Raw genomic sequence first — 27,951 nt, forward strand, 5'->3', positions numbered from 1 at the left:
TGCCACTGGGGCTGGGGTCCGGGAGGAGTGGGCAGACCCCCATGGGCCCCCCCCAGGCCCCGCTGCTGTGGGGCGGGACAAAATGGGCCCCTCCCGGCCACGCCCAAGGGCTTGGCCACGCCCCCTTGTTCCTTGGCCACGCCCCTGCACTCCGCACTCCCCCCTCCATTGGCCGCCTTAGCCCCGCCTCCCCGAGCGCTGCCCTCTGCCTTTACGCGCCGGGCGTTTGCCGACTCGGCCTCCCTGGCCCCGCCCCCTGCTGCCTGGCCCCGCCCCCTTGGCGCGGAGCCCGCTCCTCGGCACCTCCCTAGCCCCGCCCCCGGCCCCGCCCCGCGCGGGGCACGCCGGGAGCTGTAGTGCGGGCGGTGCCGGAGCGCGGCGGCCGCCATGGCCCCCGCCGTGGGCCCGGGCGCGGCGGCCGCGCTGGCGCTGGCGCTGGCGCTGCTGGCGGCCGCCGCCCGCCCCGCCGCCGCCGCCTGGGACCTGCGGGCGCTGCGCTGCAGCTTCTCGGCGGCCTGCGAGTGCGGCTTCGAGCCCGACCTGCGCGGTCAGCGGGGGCAGCGGGCCCTGAGGGCACGGGATGGGGAGACGACCGGGGGTGGGGGGGAGTCCCTGAGGCGCGGGGGATGGGGGGCGAGTCCCTGGGGTGGGGGTGGGGTCCCTGAGGTGAGGGAGTCCCTGGGGTCCAGGGGATGGGGGTCCTCAGGACCAGGGGGTGCCCAGGAGCAAGGGGCCGCTGGGGTGGGGGGTCCCTGAGGTGAGGGCAGTGGCAGTCGGGGGGTCCCCGCAGGCGGGGGATGAGAGACAGGACAGGGCATCTCTCCAGGAGACCCTTCCCAGAGGGGCACTGCGGAGGGTCCCGGGCAGGGGACACCCCCAGCCCTGGCGGGGATGGGGAGCAGGCATGAAGTGCTGTGCGGAGAAGGGCTCAGGGCCTGGCCCCCCACAGAGGGGCTCATCCAGTCCGGTGCGAAGGGGTGCCAAGGCATGGAGCAGGGCAGGGTGCCAAGGCAGGGCTTGACGACTGCCTCTGTCGGGGGGGGGGGCTCCCAGAGGGACAGTGCCCATGGATCAGCCCCCTCAGCCTGGGGTAATTTCCTGTTTCTGCCCATTAATGAGGCAGTTCTCCAGCCTGGTTCACAGAGGTGGAACTAAGAAACCCCTCAGAGACAGGGACAGCCCCATTACTGTGGCCACAGTCTGAGGTAAGAGCAATTAAACCTGCATTTTCTAAATCTTGGATTTCTTCCAGGTCTGGAGTGTGATTTGGCTATGAATCTGGTGGGGCAGCCCCTGGTGAAGCAGCAGGTGATGAAAGGAGTGAGGGAGTTCCTGGAGAACCAGAACCCCATGAAACCCCTTGTGATGTCCTTCCACGGCTGGACTGGGACTGGCAAAACCTACGTGAGCTCCATGCTCATCCGCCACCTCTTCCGGGATGGACTCCGCAGCCCATATGTTCACCAGTTCTCTCCCATAGCACACTTCCCTCATCACGAGCAGATAGAGCAGTACAAGGTAAGGGCTGCCTCTCAACACCATACTGCTTGATTTTCTTTGGCCATGTCTGTCTTGTTGATCAGCACAGATGCGTTAAGCCTGCTTCCTGAAGTGCAATAATAAAGCTCTTTGTTTTAGTCTGGTGAAGTGAGTGGCTCCATGAACTGGCTGAAGGATTCACTAGTGACTGTGATGCACTCTGGCACTCAGTCATCACTTCCATCTTCCCAGCAGCAGTCCTCACAGTGATCATGGTCTCATTCTTTAAATATTTACACAGCCCTTTGAACACACATACATGCAAATGTGCTTCATGCAGTGGCTTTCATCTAAAGTTTTCCCATTGCTTTCCAAACAGCTCAATAGCTGTGAATACTCATGCATCACTAGACTTTGTAATTCCCTCCTCACGCAGCAAGCAGGTTCCTAAGTACAATACCAGCTCTACGCTCTTAACCATTCCACAACACATCTCTTAATCCTGAGAAAAGGCAGAAATCAAAACATAAAGGTTGGCTTTTGAACTCTTAACAGAGTGGGGAGTCAGTGTACCTGGACATTTTCTTTTCTGGGCGTTAGGAGAGTTATTTATTCTTTTGAGTCTGTAGAAGAAATGCATTCAGTAAGGTAAACCTCACGCTGAGAAAAGTGCTTCAATTAAGACTTATACAAGCCTCCAGGAAAACTGAGTATTTACGCGCAGGTTGGCATCTGTACTGGAGTAGCTTCAGCCATGATAGAGCCAGGGCTCTTCCGGTTGAGTGGAGGCATATGTTTTTGCAGCAGAAGAGGAACTGGCAGAAAGCATGACTCCCCAGTAGCACTCAGTAGCTGGGAGCTGTACAGATACACAGGGAAAGAGAAAAGAACATGTGGAACTGTGGGAGTCTGCATGCTTAACTTTAGTTCGCTGCCTCCTTCATACTGCTTCTTTAAATCTGTAATAAAAGATCCATAATCAGCTGGTAAAGCAGGTAACAGTTACTGTGCCAAATCTAAAATAAAGGAGGCCTCCTCAGTCCTAGTTGTTCCTGCTCTGAGTAGGTGGTGCTGTGCAGGGACAAGCTGCTCTCAGCAGTTACTGTTTTCAGCACCATCAACTCAGCTTGAGCTGATGTCTCAGCTTTTGCTCTGTGGTGGTTCAAGCCTCCCTCACCCTCAGGCACATCAATGCCTTTTGGCTTGGCGGATATCTTTCCTAGGAGAACCTGAAGCATTGGATCCAAGGGAACTTGACAAACTGTGGACGATCTGCTTTTCTCTTTGATGAGATGGACAAGATGCACCCGGGTCTGATCGATGTGATCATGCCATTCCTGGGACCCTCGTGGGTTGTTTACGGGACCAACTACCGCAAAGCAATTTTCATTTTCATAAGGTAAGAGAGGCCCCTCTGTGTCAAGCATAGCACTGTCACAGGGTATCCCAGCACAATGCTTCTAATTTGTGCAGAGGTTGGTATGTACTTCAGAGCACACTTTTGTTTTGCTTTTCTTTCTCCAAGCCTTGAGCCTCTGCAAATGCCAAGAGACCCTGTTTTCTTGTAAATAAGCAAGAAGTAGAGAGTCTGAAAGCGCTCCACTGTTCCTGTTATTTGGCTACCTTTACAGGAGTTGTTTTAGGCCAGGCAACTGCAAGTATCTAGATTGCACACATGGCTGCTGGAGAGTGTCAGATGCTGCCTCTGTGCTGCAACACTATTTTCCTGGATATGTCAAATAAGCATCTTATTCTTTTGCAGCAATGCAGGAGGAGAACAGATCAAGGACATGACCCTAGATCTCTGGCATGCCCACAAGGATCGTGAGGAGATCAGCCTGCAGGACATGGAATCAGCCATCTCAAAAGCAGTTTTTGAAAATCCGCAGAGTGAGTGTCTCAAAGAGATGTTTTCTGCAAGGAGCAGAGCCCAGCAGAGGGAGCCAGGCCCCACTGCACACAGCCCACTGACACTGTCTGGCATATCCCAAGCAGGGAGAAGGGACTAGGGGTTGAGGAGAGGGAACTGTGATCACCTCAAGGTTTCCTGGTGCAGGGAAGGAACAGCCTAGATTCCCAAGCCAGAAGACCTGTTACCATGCTTAGCTAAGTTCCTTGGACAGAAGGTGCATTCACAACCAAGAGATGGCAGACAAAGTGCACTCACTGAAAATCACCAAGTACCACCAATACCCACTGCCTACCTAGATCTCCTTGCTTTGCCCTTGTCTAGGCAGGGTCCTATCACAGGGAGAGGAGCTTGAAGTGTGACTGGTCAGGCTAAAAATCACCATTCCTGGAGAACAACAAGCTCTGTTTTGCAGCAGGGGGCAACAGATGGGTACAGCTCTCGCCTTATACAAAACTGGAGCAGATCTGCCTTCAGCAGAGTATTTTGGCTTCACACAAAGCAGCTCTTTGAATTCCAAGGACTGCAAAGACTCCAAAGGTAAAACCTTTTGTCTGTTCCTTTGCAGGTGGATTCTGGAAATCTGGGATCATTAATGAACATCTCATTGATTTTGTTGTGCCCTTCCTCCCACTGAAGCGCCACCACGTAAAGCAATGCGTCATCAACGAACTCATCCAGCAAGGCCTAGAATTACGTCAGGATGTCGTCCAGGAAGTGGCTGACAGCATCCCCTACTTCCCAGAGGAAGAGAAAATATTTTCATCAACAGGCTGCAAAACAGTAGCCTCTCGGATCAGTTTTTTCTTGTAGCCACTGGCAAGGAATCTCTTCTGAAGCAGCATGTGGAGTCTATAGCAGATCAGACGTGACCAGCCCTCAGGAGATGCTGTACCTGCAGCCTTGCTCAGATTCGTACGATTTAGGATGTATATCAAGCTGTAAAGCTGCAGAGCCCAGGACTGGAGGGATAAGCACGAGGAGCTACGTGTTACCTCCGAGTAGCACGAGTGCTCTCCCTGCTGAGCTCACCCCTCTAGCCCCACAGAGGCAGCTGCAGGATACAGCTGTGGGAGCAAATGCAAGTGATGTGACTTAAAGCACAGCTGTGGGAGCAAATGCAAGTGATGTGACTTAAAGCACTTTACTGATTTCTCTGGCCAAGTGAATGTGGATACTGAACAGGCCAGTGCACCACCCGAGACATGCTGTGACAAAGAAGGGAAGATGCCAAGAGGCACAGTAGTGACAGGGAGGTTTTTCCCCTGTTCCCTGTCAGAAGCACCCATCTGTGGCTCTTCCTTCTCCTGGCAGCTATTGAGATCTAATCCATCAAGATTCTGAGCCCAGAAAAGACTTTTTTATCTACAGTATTTTAACAATATTTACTACCTTTTTTTTTTTCACCATGTGAAAATGCTGGTGTTCTGGCATCTGCAACACTGACCCATGAAGACCTTCGACAATATAGTGAAATGTGCTTTTCAGGGAAGTTTTAGAGCCAACTTCTTTCCAGTTTCCTTTCACTGTGAATAGATGCTGGTTAAGTCCAGCTTCAGCATCAACTAGAGTATGGGTATAAGGGAAATGGCAACATCTGACCTGCCGAGAGCCCTGCTCTTCCCACCATCCCTTGTCCATCTTCCCCATAAGGCCTAAAGGATTTCCCTGCAACTAACTGGGGGGCGGGGGGGGAAGACATCTTGCTTGTCTTCCCAGCTACAAAAAATTTGAGTCCTACCTCCGAGGAGACTGCAGTGTCGCTAATGGTTTTGAAAATTCTTTTTATTCAGTGATGATTTCTCCAGCAGGCTGAGAAGTTCTTGCTGTGGTGAACTGCTGAGCCTCTTGCACATCCTTCTGCTGGTCAGACCACACACGCTTTGGCTGGGCCACGATCCATTCAGCTTCTGGAAAGTGCCACTTACAACGAAGGGACCTGGGGATAATTCGGAGAAGATTAGTACTGTCGAGCACTGGGCACACGGCACTGCAGGCCTTTGCCCCCTGTTTTAATCCCGCCCATGCAGAGGGTTAGTGGAGTACAGGTCAGAGGAAACAATCGTTCACTCTGGGACCAAACTGCCCAACGGATGGGTGAACAGGCACATTTAGGAAAGTCCCCAATGCTCCTCTTGGGCCCTGGGTCTCTGCCCTACTCTGAAACAAGCTGCCAGCACTTGGGACCATTCCAGCCTCCCTCCAGGGCCTGAGCTTGGGCAACAGCAATGGCAGACGCTATCCAAACGCTGCCTGGGAGCCAGTCCACGGACAGACTCAATTATCCTGCCTCATTCAAAAATGTGACGCATTTCTAATTTTAAAATAAATCCTTTATGAAATAAATGGTTGGGGAACAGTCACTGACTTAAATTACTGACTGTAGCTAGTGCAGAAGGACTTAAAAAAACATGCAGTTGCCCGGAAACAGCTGCCCAATGCACTAAGACTTTGGGAATTTAAGGAAGAGATGGTCTCTAATTAGGTAACTAGAAACAAGATCTTTCCCTGGGGAGGAAGTGAAATTGAAGCAACTCGGTCAGCTGTACTCTGCAGAGGAGCCAGTGTAGGTACAGGAAAGCTGCTGGGTCTTGGCCACAGCTGCACGCGGAGCCGTGTTTTCCCCTGCAGAGTACATCTCTGGGTCTCACAAAGGGCTAGTGACAGGGCAGCAGGAGGTAGGCGCCACGGCATCTCCTTCCCGGGGAGCCTGCCCAGCGGCTACGGCCCCACAGGCCCCCACCCCACGCGCGGGGAGCCGAGGTGAGGTACTGGTGAGCCCCACGGGCAGAGCAGCTGTTTGTGCAGCAGCTACTGCCGTCACTCCACAAGCTCTCTGGGTGCTACATCAAAGCTGTGGCCAGGGTCATGCACTGAGCAGAGCCTGTTTCTGGCCCAGTGCAGAATGCAGCAGGTTCAATTTCAGCCCTGTGCCAGTCTCCTAGAAATGAAGGGCCAAAGGCTAAAGAAGGCCATTCATTTACCACTGGCTTCCAGTAGAGCAGAGGCTGACTGGAATAACCCCCAGGCAAACACAGTTTTCGAGAGAACTGGTTTTCTTTCTCTGGAAATCAGCACAAGGCCAGGGCTACACCAGGCAGGAACAGACCCTCACCTCCACCCTCACAGGCAAGGCACGAAAAGGTGTGCGAACGCATCCATCTCCCACTGAACCCTGTGGGATACCGCAATAGCCTGTACCCTCCTGCCAACACAGCTCCCTGCCTGCTTGCTCACTCACCCGGGTCGCTATGCCTCCACAGGTGACCAGCTCCTCATACAGCTCGTACTCTGACGTGCAGCGGCTGATGCTGTTCTCGCAGTCCTGCCAGGCTCCTCTGGCCTCCTCTGGCTCTGCTGCTTCCTTCAGGTCACCCTCTAGTGTGATCGGTGGCCTGGGGACAAGGATCAATGCAGAAGTAACACCATAGCCCAATGGCAAATACCCAAACACTTCATACAGAAGGACTCAGTAGAAACAAGACTCCTGCTTGGAGCAAGTTTTCGAGGCCACATGTAGATGTTCAGCAAGCCACTGTCACCTTTTAGGAGCAAAAAGGGGAAAAAACAGCTTTTGACAAAAATAATTCATCAGTTGGCGCTGAAGGCAGCAGAAACATGTCACTTCATTCCAAAATAAACAAAACCTTCCCTCTCAGGGGTTGAGCAACCCCCTCTTGGAGTCAGCAGCATTAGCAGACTAATGCCCAAGGCAAACTACCCGCCCCCGGCACACACCTACTGCGTCTCTTGCACCGGGTGAGACCAGCCAGCACTGGGGGTTCTGCAGGGCACAGAAGCTTTTTCTCCAAGGTTTCTTTAGCGAGGCGTCCAGTCTCACTCCTAAGCACAGCCTGGATAGTCTTTCTTGGAAAGAGGTAGTGTGCAAGGGAAAGGACCTGCAGTGGCAACAAGACAAGACCTGGATCTCCTCCCAACATGCCTGCACTCACGGAAAAACTTCTCCACAGGCAGTGCTAAGTGCTGAGCCATTGGATTTCCACTACCACAGCCAACCACCTGCCTTACACCATCAGCAACGGACTTGTCAGCCTCACCGGGACCTGCCCAGCCAACACCTGACCAAACAGGGAGCCTGGGTTTCACTGCAAAAAAATACCATATCTATTAAAACCAGCCAGGGAAAATCATGCTGCTGCCGTCAGCTGTGACACGGTTGGCCACAGCAGTGTGGGGACATGCTCCCCTTATCACAGCCAGCTGCAGGAGGGCTTCTGCCCTGAATTAGGTCCAAAGAAACAGGAAAGTGGAAAAAAAAGCAGCAGGAAAAATGCCTTCCTGATGGCTTTAACACATTCATGTTGTAAAACCCAAGCTATAAACATTATTGCTTGACTTGGACCTGTACCCTGGTAGGACTCTTGACTCCAGCTGCTGACTCCTGATGCAGAACAAATGCCACACGTGCCCCAAACTGCCTACCGGATAGCCAAGGCAACAGGCTGGGAGCGTTGCCCATGGCCCAAGGAGGGTGTTGGGAAGGGACGCCAGGGTTGTACCTCGCTGTCAGTGGGGTCGAGCCACAGACTTAGCGCAACATCCTCCTTCGCGCTCTCCACTCTGCCGCGGCACACACGGGTCCTGGCCCGGCACAGGTAGTACAGTGGTTTGTGCGGGTCGTACTTGATGGCCGCAGAAAAGCGAGCTTCTGCCTGCTGGTACCGCCTGCGAGGGGACGGAGCGCGCTCTGCAGCCCGGCACACCGCGAGCCCTCCGGCGCCATGGCAGACCACACCGACCCTGCCGCTCACCTCGCCGCTAAGTCCTGCTGGCCCTGCTCGTGCAGCACCACTGCAATCCGTCTCCGTACGCCCCAGTCCCCCGGGCTCAGCTCCAGCGCCTGCTGGTAATCCGCTAGCGCGTAGGCCAGCTCCCCCAGGCGAAGGAAGCAGTCTGCAGTGAAGCAATGTCAGCATCTGGGTAGATGAGAGTGGCTGGGGTCTGGCTGCAGACCCTCGGCTTCATCTAGAGCTCTCTGCACCCGTGGGAAACACGAGCGCCTCGTGTCCAGCCCACCCCAGCTACAAAGGTTTTGGAGTCATTAGACAAACGCCCTAATGACTCCAACAGTCGGGAGACGCAGCCCAGCCTGGAAGAGAGCAGCCGTTCTCGGCTGTGCCCCAGCAGAGACCACGCGGAGAGCGAGCAGAACCACCGGCGGCAAGTCCCGGCACGCATGGCGGGAGGCAGAGGGACGGGGTGTAGCAGAGCCGTACCAGGGCCCCCACACAGCACAGGGCTCTCCTGGCTGCACACAGCCACCCTGACTCCCCTCGTTCCCAAGTTTATCAGCTCTGCCTGCAGCTCCTGGTACCTCTCCCACTGCTGAAACAGGAGAGACACGTCCGAGGGCACAGAGCCGTTATCTGCAGGCACTTCCTTGAGTCGGGAACAGGACCGAGGGAGAACCCAGGTGCCCCAGTTCCCATTTCAGCTGCTGTTCCCTAATACAGGCCAACAGAGCAGGGCCTTCCCCTGCAGACACTCACTGCCGAGTGCCAGGTGCTGCTGTTTGACGCCCCAGCCCCTACCATCAAACACTGCACAGCCCTCGTCCTCGGGGCCCTGCTCCGACCCGTAGACACACAGCCCTGGCCCAGCCACCTGCCTCCTCTGTTGACGTAGAGACCCTTCTCCCGCTTCTCGTCCCGCAGAGCCTCGCCAAGGAGCCTCACAGCCTCATCGAAGAGGCCCAGGGCGTAGCAGCGCACGGCGCAGTCGTTGTAGGTGAGCACCAGCTGCCGCCAAGCCTCCTGGGCCTCAGGGCCCCCCTCAGCACCCAGCTCCCTCGCCCTGGCAAAATCCTCACAAGCCGCACTGAAGTTCTTGAGCCGTCGGAGGAAGGTCCCTCTGTGAGAGGGGGACAAAACCAGCAGAGCTGAGAAGCCAGTGGGGCCAACCAGCTGCAGCCAGGGCCAGGGCAACGCACTCACTACCTCAGGATGAAGAAGTCAGCAGCCAAGGGGTCATTCTCGATGGCAAAGCTGATCTTGAGCAGGGCTCCTCGCAGGTCCCCACACAGGGCCTTCGTCACTGCCTCGGCCTTGGCCTCCTGGCTTCGTTTCAGCAGCCTCTGCTTCAGAGCTTGGGCAGCTCCATGCCGTGGCTCCAGCTCCAGGGCCCGCTGAATGTCCTGGTGACACAGGGCCAGCTGCCCAGGAGGCCAGGTACCATCAGGGCCTGGCACTCTCCAGAGCATCCCCAGTCACCAGGAAGTCACCCAGGGTCCCTCACAGATCTGGCCAGTCCGGAGGTCAGTGTGTCCCAAGCCCACCAGGGCTTTCTGACAGACAGCTCTAAACCCCAATCTCAGCAGGGCAGGAATCGCCTCACCCAACAGGCCATGAGGGGACATCATTGCTGACAGAGCATGGGTCAGACCAGGGTCTTCCCATGTCTCCTGCTTCCCTGGTGCATCACAGCTCCCTGCACAAAGGCATCCCATAACTCCAAATCCAAACAGCTTCACCACATCGAGGTTGCTCCAGATGCCCGAGCAGAGGGGAGCAATGCCCCTTGGCAGAGAGCCCCTGAGCAAGGCTGACACAGCATCGCATCCCCTTGCCACACGCGGTGGGAGGGACCAGGAGGGCCATACCTGCCCAAAGCGCGCATAGAACGAGGCGCGGAGCACATATAGATCAGGGTTACTTCCATCTTCTTCCAGATCTCTGTTAACTGTCTGGAGGCACTCCGGGAACTTGTTGAGGGCAGCAAGACACACGATACTGCAAGACAAGATGGGCAAGGCTGGAGGGGAACCCACAGCAGCACCAGCCCAGCTAAACGGCCTTGCGCCACCCCTGCTTTACCTCCTCTGGCGAAACACCCTGCAGTGAGGCTGCAGCTCAGCTGCCCTCGTGAAGGCCTCCAGGGCCTCACAGTAGAGCTCCTGGTCAAGCAGACATCGGCCCTGCAAAAACACAGCACCAGTTGGCCAAGGGACAGGACCACGAATGGGGATAGGGAAGTGGTGGCTCACTTGCAGGCCAAGGACCAGGGCCAGGCGTGCCAGGCAGGGCTGCTGTTGCGCAGGGGCCAGGGTAAGCGCCTTCCTGAAGTTCAGCGTGGCCGACTGGAAGTCACAGAGCTGGAGGAAGGCCTCTGCCCGCTGCTGGTACAGCTCTGCCTGCACCACGGACACCCTCAGTGCATACTGCCCCCAGCTTAGCTCTGCTCAAGCTTCCCAGGACCAGCCCAGCAAGCGGATAACGCCACAGTGAACAGCATCCTCGAGCCAGACACTGGCATTGCAGCTGGCCTGAGCTGTGCTGCCTCCCATCCCCTGCTCCCAGCCTGAGGTGTCTGTCCCCCGGCCCTGTGGGGATCCTTTACCCTCTGTGGATCCAAGTTGATGGCTTTCGAATAGCAGGTGACGGCTTCCTCCCACTGGCCACGGGAGGAAAAGTCCAGCCCTTTCTGCCAGCTGCAGAGAAGAAAAAGTCATAAGCTAGATCCAGCCACGTGTTCCCAGGCTAGGGGACCGTCATGCAGCTTCCACCAGGAGGAGCTGAACCAAGTCCTGCTCCGCAGGCAGGGCCAGGGCCCACCGGGGGCTGCGGGGCTGGCCAGGGGACCACATGGCCCCACTGCCCAGAGGTCCCCTCAGGACTTGACCACTGCCAAGGACAGTTTGAGAGCAGGACATAACAGTCACGAACAAGGGAAACGTGGGGACTTACTGCTCCTGCATCCTGTCCCGCACAATCACAGGGAGGTAGCTCGCCTCCCTGGGGCCCTCAATGCTGCGCAGACACTGGCCAGGCCTGAAGATCTTTTCCAAGGACCTCTCCCAGCCTTCCTGTACCTGCTCTTCTGGCACCGCAGTTGGAAATAGCTCCCCCGCCTCCATCTCCATCTCACCTGGGGGGACAGTGCTGCTGCTCACACACACACCCAGGTGGCCTCTGTCCCCAGCCCCACTCTCAGGCCCCAGTAACCCCCCCACAGCTCACTCTGGCTTTGCTCCTTCCATTTTGCACCCCCCCATCCCTGGGCCCCCGAACTCCTCCAACCTCCCTGACGCCAGGCAGGCTCTGAGCAGCCCCCGGGGCTGGGGCAGGAGATGCCTCGCCTTGCTCTGCCCAGGCAGGGCCAGCCGCCAGGGCCCCCCTGCTCCGAGGCTATCCCAGCCGGCCACCTCCCAGGGTTGCTAGGCAGGAATGCCGGGGGGGGGGGGGGGCAACACACACCCCATCACCCCCCCAGCTCACCCACGTCCTCGGAGAGCACCCCAGCAACCCCAGAAGAGAGCAGAAGGCACGAGGGAAGGGCCACAGCACCCCCGACAAGGGCAGATTCACAGTCGAGGTGCTGCAGCACCACCAGCTCCCATTTCTACCTCCCACCCCGACCCGGGGCTCCATGGGGCACCCCGCAGCTGGGCCCCACCAGCAGGCCCGGGCACTCAGAAGGCAGCTGGATGCATTTGCCCGCTGCAGCGGTACATGGGGTGCTCATTTCGAGCAGCCCAGGGCCAGGAAGGACCCAAGTGAAGCGAGGCCACATCAGCCAGCTTGACCTCGACACAGGGTACCACAACGCCTGGGCCTCAACCACCGGAGAGGGGACGTGAGTCACCCGGGGAAGGGAGGAGCTGGACCCCGAGGAGCCACCGCAGGACGGGGAACGCAGCAGTCCCGTCCCCGCCCCGCCCGCAGGCTGGCCCGAAACACCGCACCACCCCCACCTGCCCTTAAGCAAAATGGCGGCGCTGCCCTTAAGAAAGATGGCGGCAGCGCGCGGGGCGGTGCGCAGTAGCGTAGCGCTCGGCCATTGGCGGCGAAGGGCGTGACGTAACGGCGGCGGGCGGGGCGACATGCAGGCGGCGCTGCTGGCGGGGCGCGCGCGGCCCCTCGTGAGCCGGGCGGGGCCGCGCGTCCTGGTGGGGCCGCGGGCGGGGCGGGGCGGGGCGGGGGGGGACGCCAGGGGAGCGAGGGCGGGGGGGGCATCGGGGCAGCCCGGGGGGGCGGGGCTGGGGGAGCCCTGGGGGGGCGGGTGTGGAGGGATCGGGCTGGGGGAGCCCTGGGGGATCAGGTCTGGAGGGGATCGGGTCTAGGGGAGCCCTGGGGGGGCGGATGTGGAGGGGATCGGGTCTGCAGAGGATCGGGACTGGAGGGAGTGGATCTGTGGGAGCCCTGGGGGATCTGGTCTGCAGGGGATCTGGTCTGGAGAGTAAACGGGGCTGGGGAAGCAGCTGGGGGATCTGGTCTGAAGGGGATCAGGTCTAATGGGAAGCAGATCTGTGGGAGCCCTGGGGGATCTGGTCTGGAGGGGAGCGGGTCTGAAGGGAGCAGGTCCAGGGAAGCACTGGGGCAGCTGGTCCAGAGGGGATCAGGTCTGAGGGAGAGCGGGTCTGGGGAAGCAGCTGGGGGATCTGGTCTGGAGGGGATCAAGTGTGGAGGGAGCGGGTCCGGGGCAGCACTGGGGGGGCGGGTCTGGGGAAGCAGCCGGGGGATGGAGTCGGGGGGAGCAGGGGGCTCGGCCCAGCTGACGGCCCGGCTGCGGCGCGGGGCAGGTGGCAGGTCTGGGCAACTACGGGCTGCGAGGGACGCGGCACAGCGTGGGCATGGCCGTGCTGGACCGCCTGGCCGGGCGGCTGGCGGTGGCCGACCGGTGGCGAGCGGACGGCCGGTGCTGCGGGGACGTGGCCGTGGCCACGGCGCACGGCGTGGAGCTGGTGCTGCTCAAGCCGCGGAGGCTGATGAACCTCAACGGGCTCAGCGTCGCCAGCGCTGGTGAGCGGCTCGGCAGCGTCCCCGGGGAGCAGCCTGAGGGGGCTCACAGATCCCTGGGATCTTAACCAGGGCCATGCTTTCTGCGCTGGGTCTGCCGTGCCCCTCAGACCCCCCCATGCAGGGGTTTTCTCTGTACACTCACCTCCCCCTCGGCTCGTAGCTCCTCCTGGACACAGTCCTGAGCTGGCTGCCGGGCGGCCCCGGCAGTGTGGGGGGACCGGCTGGTTGCAGAGCGGCCCAGGCTCCTGCACGCACCACCATGCCACCAGCCCCCACAACAGCCCTGCCATGTCCCCCTGTCCCGCAGCCCCAGTCTGAGGGCCAGGGCGCAGTGAATCAGTCTCCCCCTCACCTCTTGGGCCATATTTGTGTTTCTAAAGCCAAGATGTACAACCTGAGCCCGGAAGACATTTACCTGGTTCATGACGACCTGGACAAGGCCCTGGGGAAGGTGGCGATCAAGCTGGGAGGCAGCGCAAGGTAGGGGGGAGAGGGAGGGGAGAACAGCAACGTCCCAGCAGCTCTCCAAGCCACGCTGGGTGGCCCAGGTTCTGCCTCTGCGAGCTGGTTTGGGGCCTTGCCGTGCCCCTATGGGCACTAGAGCAGTTCCTGGCCCTGTACCGCCAGCGCTCGCAGCCCCAGCGCCAAGCCTTGGGCCTGATCCCAGCTACAGAGACAACAGCTGGCTGTTTGGGCAGCCTCTCAATTCCTGCCCTGGCAGAGAAAAGGCAGGAAGCCTCCTGGAGGTGGCTGTGGGCTGGATCCAGCCCATCAGCTGCACCACATGGACTTTATATAGTACCTCAGGGCCTGATGCCTCCGCTCCGCCAGCCCCAGCGTCAGCTCCTGAATTAGCCCCTGTTTAACTTAAGGAACTCTTCTGCTGTGGGCTGGGGCACTGATGGTGCTGGAATCTGCTCCCGTCTTGGTTGCAGCAGGGTTGTTCAAACTCAGCAGCTGCTGCCCAGAATGGTGTTGGGCCACGGTGCTCAGTCGCAAGTGTGCCAGCTGCGGCGAGAGCCGAGACGCCCAGAACGTGCTGTCCCAACCCGGCTTCCCTTCGTCCCCCCCACAGCCAGCCGCTTTCAGCCCCAGAGGGCTCAGACATGCCTGCAGAGTTAGGGTGCAGGAGCTGCATCCCCTGGCTGGGACAGACCATGTCCCAGAGTCCCTGCAGCGAGGGATCCTGAGCACCATGCTGTGGTGGGGGGTCTCTCACAGACTGACAGTGGGTTTTGTTCTTCTCTCCCTAGGGGACACAACGGGGTCCGATCCTGCATCAGCGCTCTGCACTCCGATGTGAGTGGGCTCTTGGGGAAGGGATCTGTCCTGCTCCTGCCTTGGTGCTGGCTTGCCACCCCCCACACCCCTTGGACGAGCCCCAGTCCCCTTCCTTCCACCCCTTTGCTCGTTCCCCCCTTCCTTCCCTCTGCCCGTGCTTCCCAGGGGCTGACGTTGGCTGGGCCCCAGTCGAGGACATGGAAACAATTAGCTCGAGTGGCTCCGCCTGGCCTGGCAGGAGCCTGGGGCCCACCAGAGCCCGACAAAAGCCTCTTCCCAAACTCCTCGGTTTTGGAACAGGGCCTGGAACTGCTCCAGGGGAAGGTGGGGAGGCCAGTTTCCCTCACTGTCACCCAAGCCGTTGCCCTGTGCAGCTCTGTCCCTCGTCCCCTCAAGCTGCTCAGAGCCAGCTCCAGGGCCTCTGGGCTCCTCTCCTGACCTCTGTGCCCAGGGCCCATGAGCCTCTGCCATACTGGTGTGCCTGGGGCAGCTCCCCTCTCAGCCCAGCCCCCTCAGGTGCCTGCTGGTGGGGACCAGCTGCCAGCAGCTCCTCCACTCACTCCTTCCTCAACAGGAGATGACACGGCTCAGGGTCGGCATTGGGCGGCCAGAGGGCGAAACGACAGTGACCTGCTACGTCCTGGGCCCATTCAGCAGCAGGGAGCAGGAGATGCTGCAGCAGGTCCTGGCCCAGGCAGCCACTTGCCTGCTGGAGCACATCCTGCGGAGGAGAGCACCCAGGGGAGAGCCAGGGGACAGGGGGTGACGCTGACCCTTGAGGACCTACGTGGCTGATGGATAGGGCGCTCTGGGCTCTGCTGGGTGACCATGGTGCTGAGCAGCGTGGGGTTTGCCAGGCGTCCTGGCAGGACACAAGGACAGCCCTAGTCCAGCCCCAGTCTCCACCTGTACGGATCCAGGCAGCTCCTCTCCCGCGCAAATCTCTGCAGTGGTTTTATAAGGCAGTTTTGCACAGACGTGAAATAAACCCACAGCCCCAGCTCTGCCCTGCTCCTTTGCCTGCAGGGCAGGCTCCCGTCGTGCTCCCCCCTGCACTGCCAGCCGAACTCTGGCTGTCCCTGACTGCTGGGCTGGTCCAGGCTGGAGCTCTGGGCATCTTCCTGTCCATCTCATGGACTAAAAGTCATCACTGGCGGTACGCACAGTTCAAATGTGGCAGATAGGGGACATGGTTGGGCTCAAATCAATGTTCTTGTCCCTGTTCCTCCAGCCCAGGCTGGAGGGAAGCTTCCAGAGGGGTAGGGGTGAGTGTTGGCAGGCAGAAGGCCCCTCCGAGGGTTCCCCCAGCTCTGCCTGGTGTCTCGCCTTCAGGCTGCGGCAGGGGCTCAGGCGGTGCCGGGATGGGTAGCCCGGGAAGGTGGCCGGAGCCTCTCAGCGTATGCATGAGGTGGGACACAAGCAGCTGCATCTTGGAGGGCGCCTTGTTGGAGATCCCGGGGAAAGCTCCTGGGGGCAAGGCGGGATGCACCTGGCTGGAGCTGCAGGGCCAGAGGGGAGAGCAGGCGCTCAGGGAAGGGAGGGGATGGAGGCAACGTGGCCCCAGTGTGCAGGGTTTGACCCCTGCAGAGGGGGCCTGAGCAGGGCCCTGCTGAACGTGCCGGGAGGAGGAAAGCTGTATGCGTGCGGGAGAGGGGTGCAGTATACCTGCTTTTGGGTGTGTTTAGCTCATGGGTCTTGCTATCCTTCAAAGCCAGCAGCAACCCTGCAGCCGGGGACTCTGACAGCTCCTGCATCATCAACCTGTTCCGCAGCTTGGCCCAGTGCTGGGATTTTCCCATCCTCTCCGACGGCCTCTGCACAGGGACAAGAGGGAATGGGCTGGGTGTCTGCTGCAATAGCCCTTGGGCTCCAACCCAGCAGGGTACAAGGCAAAGTCACTGGTTCCAGTGGGAGCCTGGGGGCTGTTTCCTGCTCAGGAAGACAGGATCACTGCCATACAGAGAGGAAAGAGATGCAGGGTAGGGCACAGCTCTGCCACCAGGACTGGTGCGGCTGAGGAGGGAACATCGCGTCTGGGGGCTCAGCCCCAGGGGCTGCAGCCTCTCACCTCCCTGGGGTCCCTGCTGTTGGCTCTTCCCTTGCTCAGAATATTCTCCACGCTCCCCATGAGCCCCATCTCTTCTGAGGCCCCGGGCTGGCACTGCTGTTCAGACATGATCTTCCTCACCGTGGCTCGTGAGTCCTCCTCCTCACAGCTGCGGGAGCAGAAGAGACAGGCACATGCATGGCCTGGAGCAGAGGAGCCACCAGCACCCCGTGTCGCATCTAGCTTTGAGGCAGGCAGTACCACAGAGGTGCTGAGCCTGGCCAAGCTGGGGGGCAGAGTCAGTGCCCCCCACATGCCCAGGTCTGCCTTTCCTTGCTTCCTCCGCTCCAGCTCTTTGGAGCTATTTCTCCCTCAAGAAAATGCTGACCTCAAGGGCTTTAGCAAAGGTGGGGGTAGGGGTCCCCTTTTGAGTGTTGTGTCCCTCTTTTCATCCTCATAGTGATTTTCCTGTTCTGACTTTTGTAGGCTCCAAAATCACTTCAGCCTCATTGAAAAACAGTAGAAATCGAGAGCCGCCTGGAATTTTATACCTCACCAGCACGTGAGATCTGCTGTCACCGAGCCAAAGCAATTGGCTGGGAAGTTTCAGGGCTGTCCTCACAGCTTTGGAGTTAGATTTTTTTTTTTCTCCAAAACACTGGAGTTTTCAACAGTTGGGGAAATTCTGGCTCCTCCAGGCAAGGTCTGTTATAGGTCTCATGCCAGGCAAGGTAGCCCAAGGAACAGTTTCTACCCGCACCAGTGCTGCTTCCCAAAGGCCCTGGGCTCTGCTTGGCAGGTCCTGTCCAGGCTACTTAGTCGGCGAGGTCTGCTGGGTCCAGCCCCACGGAGCGAGCAGCCCCTTTGCCACCTCCGGGCAGGCACTGGAAGGGATGCGGGACCCTGGCTGGGTCACACGTACCGCAGCACCGCTGCTGCTTCCTTCAGCTGCTCCAGCTGGCACTGGACCTTCTTCCACGCCGCCTCGTCCCCCAGCCCCTGCAGCATCTCACATAACGTGGTCAGCATCGAGATCACCTGCAACCGGGAGACAGGCAAAGAGGCAGAGGACAGATGTCCCCAACCTCCCGTCGCCTCTCCATCCGGCCGTGCCACCCTTGCCTACACTCGCTTCCCCTCCCACGTGCACTGTCTCCCCACTACAAAGCTGCTCCGGTGCTCAGAGCGCCCCAATACCGGCTCCCCGGGGAGAGGGGGATGGACGCTGCACACGGCTATGTCAGCCCCTTCGCTCCCCAGTGACCCCTCTCCAGGATGTGGGCTGGGACCTTGCGGTTGCAGACCATGCGCCTGGCCATCTCCTTCTCCCTGTCCTTCAGGAGATCCACTTGGATCTTCAGGTCACGCATGACTGCCTGGAGCTCCTCGTTATCCTTCAGGAGGTCCCTGTTGTAGCTGTTCAACCTGCCCAGCTGGGCCCTGAGGGCCACATTCTCCTGGATGACCTGTTGGGTGGTCTCAGACATCCTCCTGTGCGTCTCAGTTGCCAAAGCTTCCACCCGCTGCTCCATCTCCTTCATCAGGCTGCGAGGAGAAGGGGGCACAGCCCCCCAAACCGTGGGTGAAGGGAGCAGCCAACCTCCACAGGACTGAGGCTGCAGCTGCCCCCCAGGTGCACCCACGGCCCTGCCAGGACTGGGGCTCACTCCATCCCTCACAGCACTTTCCCAAGCCCCTCCATGTCACCCACTCTTCCAGCCTTGATTCCCCCGATGGCCTGGGCAGCCTGGAAAAGCACTTGCCCAACCCCAGCTGCAGGGAAACTGGGGCACAGCAAGGTGACAGGAACAGGCAGGAGCAGGGCTTGGGGAAGCCCTTCATCCCCAGACAGACCTCTCCTTGTCCAGCATTGCTTTCTGCTCCAGGCTCTTGACTACGCCCTCATGCTTCTCCTCTTCCTTTTTCAGTTGCTCTTCCAGTGATGTGATTTTGGCCTTGAGCTCCTCGTTTTGTAACCGGAGCTCTTCCACCTGCTCACCTGCCAAAGAGACCCCGAGAGGTCCCTCCCGCCAGGCCTGCTGCTGGGGGGACCAGCCAACAGCCACGGCAGCGATGACGCTCGCAGCGAGCTGGGAGGCTGCACCCACCCTGGGGGTCACGGCAACCAGGGTGCCCTCAGCACCCCCCCGGGTGATGATGCTGAAGGGGGGGGAAGCCAGGTGCCAGGCAGGGGTGGAGAGAGGGGGTGGCACTTTGGGGCATGGCAGGGAGCTCAGAGCTCCCCCTGCTCCCCTGGACAAGGGTTGGCTGCAGCATTTCTAGGGAAACTGCTCCTCCACCCCAGGCGCCCCTCGGTTTTCAGCCGAACGTTGCCCTGCGGAGCATCTGCTCTCTCCGGAGAGCTGGGGTTAAAAAGCAACTGTTTCCCCTCCAAACCTGGCCACAGACCCGACGCGGGCTGGTACCCAGCAGGGCGCAGCTGCACGCGCTGGTGCTCAAGCCGGCGTCAGGCTTTTGGCTCCAAGGCCAAACCCTCCGCTGGAAACATCGGCGCAAAACGAGGGAAAACACTGCCAGCAGCGTCGCCGGGGGAAAGGCGAGCTCTGCAGAAACGCCACCCCCCGCCAGCCTAAACCCACCCTGGGCTCCTCCCTGAGCCCCCTCCGGCTGCCCCACGCCAGACGGCATGGGACGCGGGCTGCAGGGGGGGACGCGTGGCCTCGCCCAGCCCCGCCGCAGCCCCCCGCACGTTACTTCGCAGCGATTTCTCCGCCGCGAGCTTTTGCTGGAGCTCCTGGGCGAGGCGGGAGGCCTCGGCGAGCTGCGCCTCCAGGGCCTGGCGGTGGGGCTCGCCGGGCTCCTGCGGCAGCGGCTGGCGGTCGCAGAGGGCGGCGATGCTGTCCTCCCGCCGGCACAGGGCCGCCAGCAGCGCCGCCTCCGCCTGCCGCTGCTCCTCCAGCGCCCGCTCCAGCCTCTCCAGCGGCACGGCCCCGCCGGCCGCCATCGCCCGGCCCCCCGCCGGCGCCCGCGAGGGGCACGGCCCGCTCCCGCCCGGCCGCCCTGCTCCCCTCAGGGCCGCGGCGACGGCGATGGCTCCGGCCTCCGCGGCGACGGCCCTGGCGCTCCGGCAACACGACGCCCTCCTGCTACAGCTCCATCAAGAACGGGGGGACACTTCCCCCCCATCGCTTAGGGGTCTCCCCCCCCACGCAGCCCCTGCCCTACGGGACCAGCTCACCCAGTTTAAAGCCCTCGCTATGCCAGTACAAACCACACCGCCGAGGCGCCCTGCTCTGGCCCCCGCCCCGCATGCACGGCCGACCTCTGCCCGCGGCCCGGCGAGGGAAGCACGGGGACGCGGCGGCTCCCTCCTCCCTCTCCCACCCCGCTCTCCTCCCTCCCTTCCACGCCTTGCTCCCAGATGGACATCATCCGCCGAGGGGCCTCGCCGAGGGACGCGCTGGCGCATGGCAACGTTGCTCAGCGGAGCAAACCCCCAGGCACGGCAGCTCAAAAAAAAAAAGTCTGGTTTAATCCTCCCTGGGCTTCAGCCCCGATGTGACACCGGCAAGGGACAAACCCCAGTGGTGGCAAGGGGCAAGGCCTGCCACCTCACGAGTGTCCCCCCTTCCTCTGGCACCTGCAGATCCACGTGCAACGTCCAAGGAGTGACAGAAGAACGGTAGCATGCAGCCCGCGCCCCGGGCTCGACCGGCAGCCGGCTCCCAGAAAGACAACCCCCAAAGTCCAGCCGGGCAGGAGACGGTGGAGCTTCGCGTTGCTCCGGCCTGTCCTGCCCTCCCAGGGAGATGTGGCCCCGGGAGGGATGGAGTGTCGTGGTCCACAGGTCCACAAGTCCCTCCATCGAGCACGGAAAGAGCTCTGGGGTCTCGTTCAGAGTCCTTGGGACAAATCCTGTGTCCAGTCCCGGTGGGTGCACAGTTCGAGGGACCCTGGCGGGGTCCGTCCAAGGCGGCTGTGTCGCTCAACCACGAACAGGCGGGACGGGCCGCGGGGCAGTGGGTCACAGCGCCGCAGCCCTAGGAAGAAAGGAAAAGCAGCGCGTTGGCGGTTGAGGCCAGGCTGGTTGCAGAGGGACAACCGACCCCCGCCACCCCCATCAGCCCTGCCTTCGATCGCGGAGCCGCCGCGGCGCTCGGTGCCAGCAACCCGCCGCGGGCGACGGCCTGCCGAGCCCATCCCGCTGGGGCCGGGAGCTCTTCCCACCTTCCCACTCTCTTTGGCTCCTCCGCCAGACGGACAGGGTCACTTCGCGCGGCCGGCGTGAGAAACCACACTCCCCGGAGGCCGCGGCATCCGCCGGCCCGGCTCTGCCTCCGCGCTGGTCCCGGCGGCCCCGGGACGAGCCGTCGGGCAGCTCCCGGCAGGGCAGGCGCGAAGCGGGGCCCTGCCGCCCTGCTAACCCCGGCGCCCGCCGGCTGCCCCTGCCCGGGGACGCGTTCGCGCCTGGAGCGGAGGCCAAGGGCGGCTTGCTTCCCAGCCTCCCCCGGTCTGGCTGCTCCCGGGGCGGCTGTCGCTGCCAGCACTAGCAGCCTCAGACAGCAGGACCGTGTCAGGGAAAGTCTGACCTAGCGTTAACCGTGGCGGCGCCGCCTTCGCGGCCCTGGACGCAGGGCAGGGGCCACCGGTTTAACACGTGCGGGACAGCAAACAGGGACAGGGACCTTCGGGGTGAAACGGGCCCCCACGAGAGGCCCCAGCACTCTTCAACCTTGGGTGACTTTTGCAGAAGGCGAAGGAGTTTTATCCTTGCTTGACCAACGGGGGAGAGGCACAGAGACAGGAAGAGCAGGAATATGGTCCTGGTCCCCTCCAGCCCCACTGAGGACACCTGGGTCCCCACCCGGGATGGCACAGCCTTGAGCGGTGCCCTTGCCCTCTCCTGCCTCAGTTTCCCTGCCTGGAAGAGAAGGTGCCATGTCTCAGCTCCCTGGTGCTTTGAGACCAGCGGGAAGAAGGGGCTGGAGTCAGGCAGCGAGAAGGAACTGGGAGGCTGAGACACATCCAAACACAGCGCTCCCAGGGAGACACTTTCTGGCTGCTCAACCCCTCACCCGTCCCCCGGCCAGCTCCACGTGAGCCAGCGGCGAGGAGCAAGGGATCGGACACGTGTCCCGCGGCTGCTCCCGGAGGCCTCGCTCACCGTCAGAGCTCGTCACGGGCGGCTGAGCGGAGCGAGGGGCCCGCGCCGCCCCGCGAGTCCTTCAGGGTCTTCTGGGAGCCGTTCCAGCCCGTCTTCTTGGAGTCGTCGTCCCAGATGGTGGAGGTCTCCGTGTCGCTCAGCCAGTTGGTGTCCCCGGCGTAGTGGGTGGGATACACCAGGAGCGGGTGAGCTGAGTACACCAGCAGGTCCCGCGGGGCAAAATGCCGCTTGTAATCCTCGCTGGGGAAGGCAGAGCAGACACAGGAGAACAAACCCAAGCACAGAGCATGGCTCGGTGGAGAAGAGAGGGCTGAGAAAGGAGGACCGACCACCTGGGGCTGGGGGAGCCACCACCTGGGGCGGCAATGGGGAGGAAGACGCTTGCCATGACGCTCGGAGAAGGGGTCCCGGGACAGGCAACGCGCCCAGCCACGCGGCCTCCTCCCCGACCGCGAGGGAATGTCTCGAACCGCAGCCAACGCGCCGCGCCGGGGCCGGCCGCCTTAAAACACGCTGCCCTCGGCCACGGCGGGGCCAGGCCTTGCCAGGCGCGGCAGGGAGCCGCTCGCCAAGCTCCCCCCCGTCGCCCTCACCGTGCCCGGGGGGACGTGACCGGCGGGAGAGCATCGCCCAGCTCCGCGGCATGCAGGGAGCGCAGCGGGGCCGCGGCTGCAGCATGGCATCCCGCCGGCGAGATCCCGGGGCCGGGGACTGGCGGGCGCCGTGGGGGGCTGCTCCCCACTGAGCCGTGGGGCTGCGAGCCCCGGTCCCATCCGCGCCGCCATCCCCCCGCCCCGCGCCGGCACGGGGCCATTTTCCAGCGGCCGGCGGCCAAGCGGCGTCCGGGGGGGAATGAGCTCATGCGCGCAGATGTTTTCCTTCGGCATGAGTAACGCCGGGGAGGACGGGGCAGGGGGGCGGGCGGCGACGGAGGAGGAGGAGAAACACGCGTTCCCCGGCCGGCGCGGCCCCCTCCTCCTTACTTGGGGTGCTTGTCGTACATGATGGGCAGGAACTCGTCCACCGGCAGCATTTTGGAGAGGGGCTCGGCGGCCAGGAGCTTCCGGGCGCCTCGCTGGGAGATGGCGTAGGCCAGGGTCCAGTAGGAGTAGCTGGCCACCACCAGGTTTCGCACGCCCTCCACGGGCGCCTCGTCCTCGGCGTTCACCTGCTTCCGGCCCAGGTAGCTGCGGGGGGCGCGGGTGAATCGTGAGGGCCGGCCCCGGCCCCCCGCGCCGCCCCCCATGCCGCCCCTCACCTACATGAGGTCCCAGTCGTGCTGCGCCTGCTCCAGCTCCTCCATCAGCTGCCGCAGCCGCGCCGGGAAGGACACCTCGAAGCGCACGTCGTCCTCGAAGACCACCGACCGCTCCAGCCCCCGGGCCGCAATCTGCGGGGCGGCACGGAGGCGTGAGACCCGCCATCGGCCCCCCCGGCCCCGTGGAGCCCCCCCGGCCCCGTACCTCCTTCCAGACGTTGTAATGGCTGAGGAAGCAGCCGACCTCGCCCTTGGTGAGCGTGCGGCCCGAGAAGGGGTCGTAGTAGCCCGGCAGGAGGTCTACGCCCAGCACCTTGATGTCGCTGCTGTTGAGGGCGCTGCGGGGCAAGGGGCTGCGTCGTCGAGGCGCCGAGAGCCGCCCGCGCACCCCAAAACCGCCTCCCCGGGGCGAAGCCGGGGGCCGAGCCCTCGGCCGGCCGTGCCCCCCGCGCAGGGATGCATCCGTCCCCCCCGGTGCGGTCACCTGCCATCCACGGCGTCCACCACCCGCGGGGCGATCTCCAGCTCCCGCAGGGAGTCCAGCATCCGCCGGCGCCGGTCCGGCCTCCGCACCAGGTTGATGAGGAAAATCTAGAGGGGAAGCGGAGAGTCCCGCCAAGGGGTGCCGGGGACAAGGCGTGCGGCCGCGGGGAGCGACCCTGCTGCCCCCCCCAGGGGGGATGCTCAGCGGTGGGACGCCTGGCATGGGAGCAGGAGGAGGGATGGATGGAGGGACCGCGGCCACCGGGGAGGGACACGAGGGTCCCGCGGGCACTGACCTCATCGAAGCCCATCTTGGTGAGCGGCTTGGGCAGGAGGGAAATGTGCCTGGAGCGCTGCATTGGGGGGCCGTCCACTACGGGGAGACGGCACGTGGGGCTCGAGGCGGCCCGGCCACGGCCACGGCCTCCATGCAGCCAGAAAGCCCTGCCGCCAGGACCATCCCTGGCTGATGGAGCCAGGAAGCCCCACGTGGCACGGACACACAGCAAGGCTGCCGGGGTCCCTGCGGGGCTGTGGGCAACACGGGGACGAGCTCCAGCTCAGGGCAGGGGGACATCCCCCGCGGGTGCTCACCCATGGCTTCCAGCGTGAGATGCACAAAGTTGACGCGCTCGTCCTCCAGCGTCTGGTGGGCCTTCACGGGGACGTTGATGTAGCCAAAGCGCTGCTGGTTGCACACGTGGACCTCCACGCCTGCAGGACGGGGTGGGTGAGCAACGTGGGCCAGCGGTCCCACCGCCCGCCCGCCCTGGTGCCACCACAACCCTCCGACGGGCTGCCAGCGCCTCACCAGCAGCCTGGCACGAGTAGGCGAAGACAATGATATCATCGAAGGACCAGGAGTAGGTGGGGTGGGGAGGGTAGAAGGCCAGCCGGGACGTCTCCTCCTTCCGCAGGTCGATCAGGAACGTGGCGTAAACCATGGGGACAGCGAAGCAGCCTAGGCGCTGGCGGTTCTTGGTGGGGAAGTAGTCGGCCGTCCGGCGGTAGTACCCCTACGACACACACCGGCGTGACGCCTCGACCAACCCACGGGCTCCTCCATCCTACGCTACAGCACGCGGCAGCAAGGGGAGCCGCAGAGATGCCGTTCCTGAGGACACGGAGCAGCATGGGGCCGGGGAAAACACCAAGTGGGGCTCTTGGGGGTGAGCAGCAGCCCCGCGCAGCGAGCCAGGCGCCCACGGCATACCTGGGGCGTTATCCCGCACCAGAAGTTGGAGTAGTAGGTCTGGGAGTCCAGCATGGGGGCAACCACCGACTTGTTCTGCGCTATGAGGAACTTGAGGGTCTGGTTGTTGGTCAGGATGCTGTCCGTGTCCACAAACTGGGGGCAAAACACACATCCCAGAGGTCCGGATCTGCCGCCCTCGGCCACAACTCCCGTCTGCCACCTCCTACGTGGTGGCATCTGCCCTGGAGCTGTGGGGACCCGGTGGATCTGGGGGGTGTCTGGGGCAGGGTCCTGCTCGCCCCGCTCCCAGTTTCCTCACCAGGATGTAGTCAGCCCGCTGCTCCCGGGCGAAGGTCAGGGCCTCCTGCTTGAGCCGCATGAGGTTCTCGTAGCGCTGGTCGCTCCAGTGCTTGGGGCCGAGCTCGTCGGGGTAGGAGCTGCGCCGGGGAGAGCAGGGGTTAACAGCGGTCGCCGGGACCGGCTGAGCTCGGCGCGCACCGCGTGCCGGCTGCCTGAGTCAGCTCGGCCGGGGCGGCATCTGCTCCGCAGCAGGCTCGTCCTGGCAGCGGCCGCTCGGGAGCGGAGGGATTGGGTGGGTGCTCTGGCCCAGCCCCCCAGTGCAGCTCCACGCCGTCCCCCCTGGGGAAGGGAGAGGGGGAGGAAGAGGAGCCCAGGGTGGCTTCACCGGTCAAGTGCCCCCACGTAGGGAAACGCAGGGGGGAGAGGCTGGGGGGGGGGGTGCAAGATGCAGGGGGTTGCAGCCTGCGGCCGGGCAGGGAGCAGGATGGGGCCCCGCAGCCTCACCTGGGCTCCTCCTCCGCCCGCCACTGCACCGAGTGATAGTCCTTCCCCACGGCCGCCAGCCACTCCCGCAGCATCGCCGTGGTGTTGTCCGAGTTGTGGTCCGTCACGCACCTGGGCGAGAGGCAGAGGCGTCAGCTCGGCCCTGCGTACCGAAAAGCAGCGCATGGGGCTCAGCCCCCCCTCCTTGCAAACACACCTCCCCAGGGGCAGGATCGAGCCCCCCCCGCCCCAAACGGCGCCGGCAGCCCGGGGACGCAGCCGCCCCTCCGGCGGGAGCCCGACGCGTCCCTCTTCCAGCGCTAGACACGCGCCGGGCCGCTGGCACCAGCCAACGAAGGCGGCAGGACCGGCTCGGAAAATTAACGTGTAATTTGAAGTAATCGCGGCCGCGCTTGCGGAGAGGGCGCGCAGACGGGTAATTTCTTCCAAATTGCTGCCCTGCCGGCCGCGGCTCCAGACAGCGCCCGCGGCGGGGGCCGCTGGCCCTCCGTCTCCTCGGCCACCCGGACCCGGGCTGGGATCGGCTCACGGCAAGCTCCGCCTGGGCAGTCCCGGCCCTGCCGCGTCCCGCGCGGGCCTCGGCGGCGGCGGAGAGACGCGCGCGGTCGGCGAAGGAATCGGATGCTCTTGCAAAGCGCCGCAGGGGCCGGCGGAGACTCCCGGGGCCCTGGCGGAGCGGGGGGCACCCGCCACGGGGCTCCTGCCGGCACCCAACACCCTCCGCCGGGACCCTGCTCCCCGGCAGCCCCGGCCTCGTCCCCCCACCCCTAAAAGCGGCTGCGGGAAAGTTTCCGCTGGGGACGCGGTGGGGTAGGGGACCCCTGCTCCCAGCTGCCCCAGCACCATAAAGGCCTTTTGGGGGGGGGGGGAAGGGGAGGGACAGGGCTGGGCCGGGCCTGGCAGGGGGGTCGTGCTGATGTGGACGGCGTCCCCCCGAGCTCCCTCCCCCGAGCTGGCCCCACAGCTTGGGGAGGGGAAAGGCAGGGGGCTTCCTGCCTCCGTGGCGGGGGGGGGCAGCGCCCCAGCAGCCCCCCCAGCAGGGCCGCAGCGCCCAGCGAGTCCCCCCACCCTGTTCCCTGCCACGCTGCGCCTGATGCGTCCCCGGGGGGCTCCTACCACCCAGGGCCCTGCCCCCCACGGGGGTCCCCACCCCCCCCAGGGTCCCTGCTCCCTCCAAGGATCCCTGTTACCCCCCAACCCCCAAGAGCCCCCATTGCCCGTAGGGTCCCCCACGGTCCCTGCTACCCCCGCGGTCCCCATTACCCCCCACAGTCCCTCCAGGACCCCCATGTCCCACAGTGCCCCGCTCCCCCCAGGGCCCCCCCAGGCTCACTGTTACCCCTGGGTCCCTGCACCCCTCAGCGTCCCCATCACCCCAGAGTCCCCCTTCCCCCCAGGCTCCCCATTGCCTCCCCAGGCCCCCCCCGTTCCCCCGCCACAGTCCCTCCAGGTCCCCCACATCCCCCAGGGCCCCCATCACCCCAGAGTCCCCTCCCCGAGACCCCCCCAGGGCCCCCATCACCCCAGAGCCCCCCTCCCCCGAGGCACCCCAGCGTCCCCACCGCCTCCCCATGGCCCTGCGGTCCCCGGGGCCCCCCCAGACCCCCCCCGGGCCCCCTCACCAGAGGGCGGTGCTGGCGGCGGGGAAGTCCATGCGCTCCAGGGCGCCCAGGCAGTGCGGCAGCGAGTGCTGCGCGTTGCGGGCCAGCAGCGCCAGCACCAGCCGCGGCGGCGGCGCGGGGCCGGGGGCGGCGGGGGCCGGGGGGGCCGCGCCCGGCGCCGCCGCCGGCAGCGACAGCGACAGCAACGGCAGCAGCAGCAGCAGCAGCAGGGCGCGGAGCGGCCCCGCGGCGCCCATGGCGGAGCGCGGCGGCGGCGGGCGGGGAAGGGGCGGGCTGAGACCCGGCGCACTCAGCGCACCCCCCGCCCCCGGCCCGGCCCCGGCCCCCGCCCCCTCCCTCCCCCCCGCCGCCGCGACCCCCGTGGCGGCGCCGCCCCGGGTGAAAAAAATACATATATACATATATATATATATATGTATGTATGTATATGTATATGTGTATATATATAAAAAAGTACTTATATTTTTAAATATATATATATTTATATATTTTTTAAATAGATATTTATATATTTTTAATATATATTTATATATTTTTATATGTGTGTATATATATAAAAGCTCCCAAATACCCTGATGCCCAAGCGGGAGCTGGCCCGGCCCCGCTGCCGAAGCCCCGGGAGCGGTACCCGCGTGCCCCCGTGCCACGGTGCCCCTGGGAAACGCAGGGGTGGTGCATGGCCAAACCTTTGCGCCGATGTCGCCTGCTCTGGCTGCGTCTCGCCGGTGCCTCATCCGTGCTCTGGTCCTGGCGATCTCTGAAAAGGCACCGGACACAGCGGTCAGGGGGTCGGGAAAGTTTCCCGCAGCCCCTGGGAGCCGCCGGCAGAAATGGAAAAGGCGAGGGAGGAAGAGCCGCTTGCAGCCCACGTCCCGCCGGGGATGCGCCGGGCTGAGATGCTGCCTTTCTGCCCCGAGCAGCCCGGCAGCTCCCGGCTGGGCCGGGAAAAGGCAGCGCGTGGCTGCGGGCTGCCCGCAGAGGAGCAGGGCA

At 62.8% G+C, this 27,951-nt stretch overlaps 5 protein-coding genes across 7 annotated transcripts; 2 read left to right on the forward strand and 3 right to left on the reverse strand.

Moving 5' to 3' along the window:
- The first annotated feature begins 325 nt into the window (after window positions 1-325).
- TOR2A (torsin family 2 member A) lies at window positions 326-5,734 on the forward strand. Its single transcript, XM_064523680.1, has 5 exons — window positions 326-547; window positions 1,253-1,518; window positions 2,703-2,878; window positions 3,242-3,369; window positions 3,957-5,734. The coding sequence occupies exons 1-5, from the start codon at window positions 388-390 to the stop codon at window positions 4,199-4,201; spliced, it is 975 nt and encodes a 324-aa protein (XP_064379750.1). The 5' UTR covers window positions 326-387; the 3' UTR covers window positions 4,202-5,734.
- Window positions 5,735-6,254: 520 nt separating this feature from the next.
- TTC16 (tetratricopeptide repeat domain 16) lies at window positions 6,255-11,272 on the reverse strand. The gene is given in 11 exon segments (XM_064524052.1): window positions 6,255-6,329; window positions 6,630-6,783; window positions 7,127-7,287; window positions 7,909-8,074; window positions 8,161-8,302; window positions 9,018-9,348; window positions 9,351-9,560; window positions 10,008-10,137; window positions 10,222-10,322; window positions 10,745-10,835; window positions 11,092-11,272. Coding segments are annotated over 11 exon segments (1,737 nt in total). The 5' UTR covers window positions 11,268-11,272.
- A 931-nt stretch (window positions 11,273-12,203) lies between these two features.
- Window positions 12,204-15,427, forward strand: PTRH1 (peptidyl-tRNA hydrolase 1 homolog). 2 transcript variants are annotated; one of them, XM_064523682.1, is made up of 5 exons: window positions 12,204-12,293; window positions 12,927-13,146; window positions 13,527-13,626; window positions 14,400-14,445; window positions 15,002-15,427. In XM_064523682.1, the coding sequence occupies exons 1-5, from the start codon at window positions 12,228-12,230 to the stop codon at window positions 15,191-15,193; spliced, it is 624 nt and encodes a 207-aa protein (XP_064379752.1). In that variant the 5' UTR covers window positions 12,204-12,227; the 3' UTR covers window positions 15,194-15,427. The 2 variants fall into 2 exon arrangements, with proteins under 2 accessions (XP_064379752.1, XP_064379753.1); XM_064523683.1 differs by having other exon boundaries at window positions 12,204-12,266.
- On the reverse strand, window positions 15,358-19,223 carry LOC112991396 (uncharacterized). Its single transcript, XM_026113861.2, has 6 exons — window positions 18,329-19,223; window positions 17,764-18,019; window positions 17,397-17,512; window positions 16,496-16,643; window positions 16,093-16,241; window positions 15,358-15,926 (listed from the first exon to the last, which is right to left on the reverse strand). The coding sequence occupies exons 1-6, from the start codon at window positions 18,343-18,345 to the stop codon at window positions 15,632-15,634; spliced, it is 981 nt and encodes a 326-aa protein (XP_025969646.2). The 5' UTR covers window positions 18,346-19,223; the 3' UTR covers window positions 15,358-15,631.
- A 722-nt stretch (window positions 19,224-19,945) lies between these two features.
- On the reverse strand, window positions 19,946-27,706 carry CERCAM (cerebral endothelial cell adhesion molecule). 2 transcript variants are annotated; one of them, XM_064523685.1, is made up of 13 exons: window positions 27,648-27,706; window positions 25,340-25,450; window positions 24,855-24,972; window positions 24,554-24,688; window positions 24,152-24,356; window positions 23,935-24,054; window positions 23,637-23,713; window positions 23,342-23,448; window positions 23,063-23,195; window positions 22,862-22,989; window positions 22,583-22,786; window positions 21,600-21,839; window positions 19,946-20,475 (listed from the first exon to the last, which is right to left on the reverse strand). In XM_064523685.1, exons 2-12 carry the CDS (start codon window positions 25,411-25,413, stop codon window positions 21,602-21,604), a joined length of 1,539 nt encoding a protein of 512 aa, XP_064379755.1. In that variant the 5' UTR covers window positions 25,414-25,450; window positions 27,648-27,706; the 3' UTR covers window positions 19,946-20,475; window positions 21,600-21,601. The 2 variants fall into 2 exon arrangements, with proteins under 2 accessions (XP_064379755.1, XP_064379754.1); XM_064523684.1 differs by lacking the exon at window positions 27,648-27,706 and adding an exon at window positions 26,962-27,255.
- Between the last annotated feature and the right edge of the window lie 245 nt (window positions 27,707-27,951).

The sequence above is a fragment of the Dromaius novaehollandiae genome, chromosome 20, assembly GCF_036370855.1.
Source record: "Dromaius novaehollandiae isolate bDroNov1 chromosome 20, bDroNov1.hap1, whole genome shotgun sequence".
Taxonomy (NCBI): domain Eukaryota; kingdom Metazoa; phylum Chordata; class Aves; order Casuariiformes; family Dromaiidae; genus Dromaius; species Dromaius novaehollandiae.